This window comes from Morus notabilis, unplaced genomic scaffold, assembly GCF_000414095.1.
Source record: "Morus notabilis unplaced genomic scaffold, ASM41409v2 Scaffold985, whole genome shotgun sequence".
In the NCBI taxonomy this organism is placed as follows: Eukaryota; Viridiplantae; Streptophyta; class Magnoliopsida; order Rosales; family Moraceae; genus Morus; species Morus notabilis.
The window spans coordinates 299,565-308,936 of NW_010356679.1; the positions used below are offsets into that span (position 1 = coordinate 299,565).

Genomic DNA, 9,372 nt, shown 5'->3' on the forward strand with positions numbered 1-9,372 from the left:
TTATTCTGCAGACATAATTACTATTCATATTATTATTTAATCGTAATTTTTAATTGGTTTGAGCTGAAATTTATATTAATATCGTATTCTCGATAATATCAAGTACATTTATTTTATATTAAGGTATCGTTAATTTCACCAATTTGAGTTTAAAATTCGAGTTTTGTTACAGTAAAAAATTTTCAGAAACAGTCACATCTAACTTTTTTACTACAGTAAAAAACTAAAGTCACATTTTAACTCGAATTAAAAATTCGACTCAACGAACTAAACGTAAATATGTTTGACAAATCAAACTCAACTCTTTATGTTATCTTTTAAACAGAAGGCATAAATGCATTATTAACTGAGTTTAAAGAGCCTTTAATAGCTAGTGCAAGAGCTCAAAGAGTGTCAATGACGTGACCAACAATTAAATGATGAGAAACTGGAAAGGGCAACATGGAAAGAGCACTAAAAAAGTGAAAATAAAAAATCAAGCATCTTTCTTAGCGGTGACGGTATCCAAGATCCTCGCGATGCCGCCTAACATCGCGCACACGCAGCTCATCGCTGTTCTCCTGGCACCAAGATCTCCTTACACCCATTCATGCCTTCATTATCAGTGGCGGAGTCAGCCTTTTACTTTAGTGAGGGTGTATACTGAATTTTTTTTAACAAATTATCTTAATAAAGGCATATAAGAAAATATATTTATTTTAATGGAGGCTTAAATGTAAAATTTTAAAATTTTTAAAGGTAATATTTTTTTTTTTAAAAATTTGAGTAGAGACGGCTGTCCCGCTCATCTTTAGGTGACTCCGCCACTGAATCATCACTGCTTATGTCACACCCATCCGCCATTCGTTTTTTTTGAAATTTTCAATGAGAAAAACTCTCAAACATACAAAGGGGAGAAGAAGTTGAGAGAAAAAGAAAAAGAAAAGAAAAAAGGCAAATTAAAGAGGAGAAAATAACTGTGTAAAAACTGCTTAAAGGAACTTTTCACGTCGTTTTACCAAGAAACGTGGTGGAAAGCGTGAAAACGTGCCTTTCAATGGAGTTGAATTTTGAGCTCACAAGAAAAGCCAAAAATAGTGACTTTTAACGACACCTATCTAGCATCCCACATTAAGGTCGTGTTTAGAATTAATTTCATTTTTATTTTTCATGTTTTTTAAGAAAGAAAAATAAAAACGTTTTTAAAACAGTGTTTGACACAATAAAATAAAAAATAGAAATGAAAATAATTTTTTAGTTTAGTATAGAATGAGAGAGAAATAAAAAATGACTTTTAGTCGTTTTTCATTTTTTATTTTCATTTTCTCCTCTCTTGAGCAGAGAAAGACATTAATGAGTTTTTTTATACTGAAAATAATCACTTAATAAAACTACCAAACACATTTTTAAAAATAATTTCTATCTGAGATTGAAAACGTTTTCATTTTTATTTTTATACAAAAAAAAAAGATCATTTTATAATGAGTTCTAAACGCGTCCTAAAATACTCTCATGTCAATCAAACCCAATAAGCAAACGTCCCGTTCAATTGTATGATTAAGACTTAGCTCTTTTCTCCAACTTTAACAATAGAAGATCTTGCCTCAGTCATGACTTTATGAACGCTGAAATACTCAACAAAATCATTCGCATGACCATGATTTCTACATGACTCCCGAGTATCGAAGCATAAACTTCACAATCTCAGACTGGCCCGAAAAAGATGGATGGTGCATTGAAATTCGGGCTGTTTATGAGTTGAGTTGATGCAGGGTATGACTTTTTTTTTCCGTCTCAAAGGATGTGAGTTACACATATTTAGCCTTAACGATGTTAAAAAAATTCACAACCTAATGATGTTTAGGGTGCGGGATGGATTGGGTGGTCGGTTTCAACATTCAAATAATCAAATACTCAAAGTTCAATCCAACATTCATAAGATTAGAACCATTTTCGATTTACGTGTATTTTTTGTGAGAAAAAACACTGTAGCGAACCATGAACTATGATTCGAATTGGGGTATGAATCCCCCAACCAAACAACCCCTCAAAGTTCATCATCAAATAGAAATAATAACTCCAACATTCAAACAGATAGAAATTCAAAGTTCAAACCAACATTAAACATGAAACAAAGTAGTCTATCCAACATCAAACATAAAGCAAAAATAAATTAGTCTACACTCATAAATTAGTCTTAACATAAAATAAACATAGAGGTTTAATTCAAACATAAAAAAACTAGAGAGTAGAAATGAGTTGTACACCTAGGGTTAGATATTAGATAAGGTAAGTTAGAGCGCGGGTTGAGTTGGAGTGTGCGAGCCATTATAGGTACAACCCACACCCCGTCCCAAAACTTTGGGCCACATATTGAATGGCCCGAAAAATAAAATTTTAATACTAAAAAGGGAAATAGTAGAAAATAGACCAATATGAAAAGCTTAAAAAAAGTATATAGGCCAATTTTTAGTTATAGAAATTAATAGGCCATAACTTGTCAAGTTATGGTTCATAACCAGATAAGTTATGGACAAATTTGTCAAGTTATGGTTCATAGCCAGACAAGTTATGGACAAAAATCGTGAATAACTTGTCAAGTTATGGTTCATAACCAGACAAGTTATGAACGAAAATAATAATTTGGCCTAATTATTAACTTATGTAAACTATTGGCCTATTAATTTTAATTCATCTCAAATCTTAGCCTATTTTCCTCTTTCTCCCTACTAAAAATTACATTTTTCGGATTGAATTGGGGTGGGGTGGGTTGAGCCTGCGGGTTTTGTGGGTTTATGAACAGCCCTAATTGAAATGCAAAATTTACATCATCGAGCACCAAAATTTTTTGAATTGAGAGTATGGTGATCTCGTTTTCATTTTTATTTTTTTTTAGTGGAAACAAAAATTTCTCATGTTCAAAATTTTTTAAATATATTTTTAAGTTAGTTCACTAGTCAAGTCGTGGAAAGATGAGATCGGTGTCGGGATCAAGCTTTCGACGTCATTAGGTTGAGTCAGGACTGGTCTGGGGTCTGGCCCGAGTATGGGCCTTCTCTGGCTTGACCTCAAAAAAGAAAATTTCGAAGAGTAATTTATCAAAATTAAAAGTTCATAAATCAAAGTTTTACTGTGCTTATTTATAGTTAAGAGACTAACGGTGCTAACAACCACAAACTCTTGACAGCGAGAAAACAAGGATATAGCAATCATGGAACAAATTGTTTAGCCACGTTCTTCATATTTTGTTTTCAAAGTTTATTTTTTTAAAAAAAAATGAAGACTAAAAATGCTTCAATTATTTTCAAAAAACAAAGGGTATCTGGTAATTGTTTTCTAAGAACCGTTTTCAAAGAACCAAAAGCAAAAGAGCATGTTTGGATAAATAATTTAGAAAATCCAATTTTTTTGCTTTCTTGCCATGGTCAAGGTCGGACCCAACCCCGGGAAAGGATGGAGTTGATGTCGGGTTTGAATGAGAGCTAGTGTCAGGTCGGCGGGAGGTACGTAAGGCGAGGTTGGGCTGACTGGCAAGGGTAGAGGCTGACGCCGGGCCAATAGACCAGGACGAAAGACGGGGTTCCTGCACCGGGGTCTTGCTAACGGGTTGGGTTAGTTTAGACTCCGCAACCCGGCAAACTATCATGGTCAACAGACCAGAGGAGGGATCGTAAGTATTCTGCTGCATAAATTGCTCAACGTAAATCCAAGCTGTGGAAACTTTTGTTTCCAATCTAGATTCATAACGTGTAAACTGGAAAAAAAAGAAAAATGTAATGGTATCAAAGTACTGTATCATTTCCAACAAAAGCTTACAATTTATGTATTTATGACAAAAGGAACGAATTCCCTTGATCTCCAACACAATCTGTATGATTTCGGTAATGAAGTTCAAATAATATCCAACCCCCCCAAAAATAAAGGTAAAAATTCTAGCTATGATTCTCGACCACGATCTCCAACATAAGATTCTTGTTTTTCTTTTTGGTTTTTTCTTCTTAAAAGAACCATTTTCACTCCGTCTATACCTTAAAACTATGTGAATTCTATTTACATAAATTAACACACGGGACCCCTGGATTCCACTTGGTGGTTAAGGGCACAGGTTCCATGGAGTGGTGCAGCATTTTTGTTGAACTGCAAACGCCAACAGCTAAACGCAACCAAAGCACAAAATAATTTACTTCACTTTCTCGCTTTCGTTTCCGCTGCTCGAATTCTCGGAGACGAATGGGATCCACCACCAAGTGCAGCAGCAGCAGACTCAACATGCGTGAGAAGATACTCATATATCTTCTTCCTCAGCCTGTCGATAGTTTCTGCCGAAACATGGGGATTTTCTACTTCATCCTTGCTAGAACTGATATTATCCAACCAGTCATTCACACTCTTCAGCTGAGTCAACATCCCTGCTATTTGGCCATTATCCGACAACGCAGAGGAGTCAACGTCCGCGTCCAAGAACCTCTCGACAAATCCCAAAAACCAATCCTGGGACTGCAACCGCAGCTTTCCGGCCAAGTCAACTGCCTCATCAAAGCCGTTTCCCCTATCCCATTCAGGCGGTGGTTGGCTTAGAAGCTTCTGATTGATGGCTGATCCGTCCCCTACTCGACGAGGGGTTCCTGGTGCACTTAGCTTGGAACCAATCATCTGACGAACTTTGCCCTGGACCTGGGACTTTGTTGCGGCATTCTTGGTCGAATTCTCAAGGACTAATATGGGTTGATTTGTAGAAGCAATTTTCTGGTTTTGACAGGAATTTGCAGATGGCACTGAAGTTGAAGCAGGCTCTTTACTAAAGACTGAAAAAGACGATAAATTGGTGGCTAATGCAGCTTGTACCCAAAAGGCCGCTTGTTTACGTTTCTCTGATGTGACCTTTATGGCTTCTTCTGAAGGGTTTTCTTCATGATCTGGGGATGTACTTGCTTGTATAGTTTTAGATAAAGAATTAGTAATGGTACAAGCACTGCTCAAGCTAGAATGGAGGGTCAAAAATTGCTCCACCGCAGGCTGTGGGTTATCTTCCTTGGCAGAGCTAGTTAACTCCGAATATATGCTGCAGGAGCAAGATAGAAAATAAAATAACTATAACAGAGTTGAGATGATCAACTTAAGCCAAAGATTAGATACCAAAGTTATTTTCTTTGCACTTCTTTTTTAGCTGTTCTAAATACAAAAGTAAATAACACAATATTGCACATGGAAAAAAAGATATATATACCGTAAAAAGGGTCACAGATAGTGATATCAAGTTATTTTTGCAACTAAAAGCATAGCTCTTGCTTTCCAAACATTTCATGAATCAAAACAAACACAATTTCTTTGTAACCTACCAATTCACCTTTTATGTTTCTGATTGAAAATGCAAAACAAGATCTTAGATAAGATTCAGTGGAGAAATGTTTTTCAATGCCTACTCGCTACAGATGATTTGTCTGAAGCGAATTTTTGACCGCATAGCAGTTGTTGCTAATAACTAATACTCACATATCTGAATGATTTTATAAGACGTGGGATTCAGTCATTTTAAGTAATTCAAAAGGCTCATGCTGACCGCATAAAGAGTAAATAATTTCCCACCCGAAGCCACAGTGACAAATACAGTGATGGCTGACGCAAAACTCCATACTGACTTAAATGCACTGAAAACCAAAACTTTGATGTCATTTTGCAATAACTTGCTAGAGTTCCGATGTCTAAGAATTAGATTAGAAAGTCAAACTCGAAATCTGCCTGTTTTCATCGGTTGACGAGTCTGACAAAGCAAGAAGACGTGCCATTGACCATAGCGCAGCACAAGTGACTAATACTAATATCCTGTCTGCAGCGTACATGTATCTTTGATCGGTACATGGCAAAATGTCCCTTCGAAATGAATGAAATACATGATCACCAAAATCTAACTGAGATGCATGTGTTAAGGTTAAGGCCAAACTGAACTCCAACGCAGTTAACACAAAAACCACATACTCATTACTTTAGCTAGTCCAGCAATATTTCCTATATCGTCATCCATGAACAGCTCCTCCATCATTCCTTTCCTGATAACTATAGGCAACCGAGTTTTGAGTGAAAATAATAGTCTCATCCTTATATTGCATGGCCAATAAAGTACTCAAAAGTACAATACTAACCATAGCAACATGACGACTGCTTGGCCACTTTTTTATCTTCTCTAATAAAGTTTCAGATCTTCCAAGAATGGGAAAGAAGGAAATGATAATTTGCAGGTAAAAGGAAACCTCATGTGAAACAGGTTGGCCTTCTTCCCAAAAAAAAAAAAAACAAAAACAAAATAATCAGAATCTTACTTTACATTTTATCCCTTAATATCCTCCATTCAGCCTAATTTTGGTCGCTTGGCCCCTTACAGATACATAAGGATTAAAACGAAGCCATAAAAATTTCCAGAACATTAAAGGATCATAATTGACATAACTGGGCGGCATAGAGGGTTGCATACGAGTGTTTTGGACACTTTATTTTGTAGGTGAACTCAAATCAATACTCCATCCCACAAGAAACTAAACTTAAACATGTTTATATGATGTGTTCACTCAACAAAGTATAAACCAAACATAGTTTATGGATATTCCGTACAACCAGGATAAGGCCGAACTTGTTATGTTTAGTGTAAATTAGGCAAAGGTTATGTCAAAGGGCAAAAAAGGAAGCCAAGCCAAGCCGAGGTTTCTTCCTAGGTCTTTAAGAGAACATGTCCAACAATGAGGAGTACAATACCTTAGACAACGAAGTAAGCTCTCTGCAGCAGATGCCTCCTGCATAGCCTCTATTGCTGCCGTTTGTGCAGCATCTCTCCGCTTCATAACTTCCTAGAATAACATAGGGGACAACATAGAATAAGAAATAGAATTGCAGAACCATACAATTTAAGGCTTAAGCAATATTCACAAAGATGAAATCAATCAAGATTTGAAACATGCAATAGAAAGTTTGCTTTCCTCAAAAAATAAACCATGTTATAAGAAAAGAAGCAATGAGTTATTTTATTTTTGAAATTTTTTTTTATTTTTGAAATTTTTTACCCAGATCATTGCGCAAGAAAATTGGACAAGCAACTGCCAAATGCAGAGAGATTGATATTGAATAAAGAAACATATGATAGTCTCAAAAGGATTCGATGGATAAATTTATCTAATAGGTATAATGGGCGCAAGAACTGTTGACACAAACACAAAAGACTTTCTTTTACTTTCTAAAATAACAACATTACAGATGACTCATGTTTCAAACCAGTTTTCTGAGATCAGCCACTTGGTTCTTTGATCTTTCACAATGCTTGGTTCTCTATTCAGCAAGTTTTAAGTATGTACATTTCAGCGAAAGTAAGATACGGATGAGAAGCATGCATTTTATTTAAATATAAATGCAAACACACACACACACACACACACACAGAGTAAACAGAAAGTTGATAGGAACTTTTCCTAAAGCCAAGAACATCATCAGCATTGGAGAAGTTGCAGAAGAACTACCTTTCCGAGCTTCGCAAGTGACGTTGGGAGCGAAGCCCATGAGACACTTGCCTCTGTCAGTTTTCTACTATTTATCGGCACCCTCACCATGTTTCCAGGAATCCCATTACTAGCCAGCTCGCCTGATGATTTTTTTCCAAGAGATGTTCTTTGCTTATCCGTCCTGTTCTGATCATTTGAATTTCCATTTCCAGTAACTTTCTTTGTAGACATCTGACCCCTATTCTCCTCTTTGGAGGACTTTGCAGATATCTGGTTCTTATTTTCATCCTTAGACGGCAACTTCTCACTTGAAGTACTTCTTCTAGGAATCTAGAAGAATTCAAGTTTGTTCAGAGGATCAGCATAGTTGTTTGACTCGTAATTAGTTATAAAATAGATAGAAAACCAGCGTCAAAGAAATTGAAGAATGGAGCATGGAGGGGGGGAAAAAATCACTTTCAAAAATTTGGCAAATCCCTGAAAGATTATATTTATTCTAAGCAAAAAACGAAAGCACACAATTCAGAACTGCAAAGAAAACATACTAAGTTGTTCATCAAACATTGAAACCAAAGAAAACCCATAAAAGAATAATACCAGTTCAAAACATCCCAAGCCTGCACGCCTAGACATCACATTTCAATTGCAAAACAAAAATTTCTACTCTTTTAGCAAGGAAACTAGAAGATGTCTCATCAAAAACCTTAATTGGTAAGCCAACGAAGGAAAAAAGAGTGCATGATCGCCAAGAACCTCCATCGAAAAAATGGAAAATGAATCACCAGTTCACCAATGCAATGAGCACATTGTCACGTTGTTCTAACATCTAACCTTCGAAAACGTTCTAATAGAATATTCGTCATTGGAGAAAATATAACTCAAACTAAAGAAAACCCAAGAAAGAACACAATCAAATTTCTACAACTCCACTAAAAATCACCCTTCCAACTTCTCAAACCATGATTCAAGAACAAACAGAAGCTTACAGAAACGCGAAGATCGGGCTTCGGATCAAGCTTAGCACCCCTCAACTTCGAACTCTCCCTACCCTTAACTTCCATATTCCCTTCCCAGCTCTTCCTCAGAGCCTTGGCCCCAAGCTCAAACCCCTGAACCAAATTCCGAATCGGATTTCCAGCTCCAATTTTCTTCCCACCTGGGCTCGTGGAACGAACCGAGCTCCCTTTCTCCACCACCCCCACCTTAGCCTTAACCTTTGCCTGATGTTGCTTCACACCATTAGAGAACTTCTCAAAAGAGCTAGGCAGCGAGTAACAGCTTGTTGGAGACGACGGAATCGACCGCGAATTCAGCGACTTCATCCTCATCAAGGCCACCGACTCCTTCTTCACATCCACATTCAACGCTGCCGCTGGTTTCTTCGAATTCGATCTCGCAACGACAAGATCTTTCTTATCCAACTTCTCCAATTTAGAATCGGATTTCACCTTCCCATTCTTGTTCCCATTGTTGAGGAATCCAAGAGAGTGAGTCGCCACAATGTCCTCGGGGCTTCCCACGCAGGGGTGGCGGCCGGGGACGGGCCTGACGCCGCGGAGAATTGGAACGGGAGACGCCGATTCGAGGCGTTCGACATGGATGAACTGACCCAATTGGATTTTGTCACTGAGAATTAGATCGTCGTGTTCGTCGGGAAGAGAGACATAAGTGGCGTGAGAGGAATCGGAGACTTTAAGGTAGAATCCTTGGTTCGGAAAGAGCTCGCTTCCAGCGAGCGCCGGAACAATGCTGATAACCTGTAAAAGAGAGGATCTGTGTTCGCCGGCGACTTTCACGTCCGTGTTCATGTGCTGTAAAAGCTTCAGAAGCACTCCTGTAACGAGATTCGCCATTTTCGGAGACCTCGAAAGAGCATCAGAAAAAAAAAAAAAAAAAAAAAAAAATCTTT

At 37.4% G+C, this 9,372-nt stretch overlaps 1 protein-coding gene across 1 annotated transcript; it reads right to left on the reverse strand.

Annotated features, from left to right (window-relative positions):
* Nucleotides 1-3,762: 3,762 nt before the first annotated feature.
* On the reverse strand, nt 3,763-9,359 carry LOC21399217. Its single transcript, XM_024169854.1, has 4 exons — nt 8,450-9,359; nt 7,482-7,793; nt 6,727-6,818; nt 3,763-5,041 (listed from the first exon to the last, which is right to left on the reverse strand). Exons 1-4 carry the CDS (start codon nt 9,314-9,316, stop codon nt 4,165-4,167), a joined length of 2,148 nt encoding a protein of 715 aa, XP_024025622.1. The 5' UTR covers nt 9,317-9,359; the 3' UTR covers nt 3,763-4,164.
* Nucleotides 9,360-9,372: the final 13 nt, after the last annotated feature.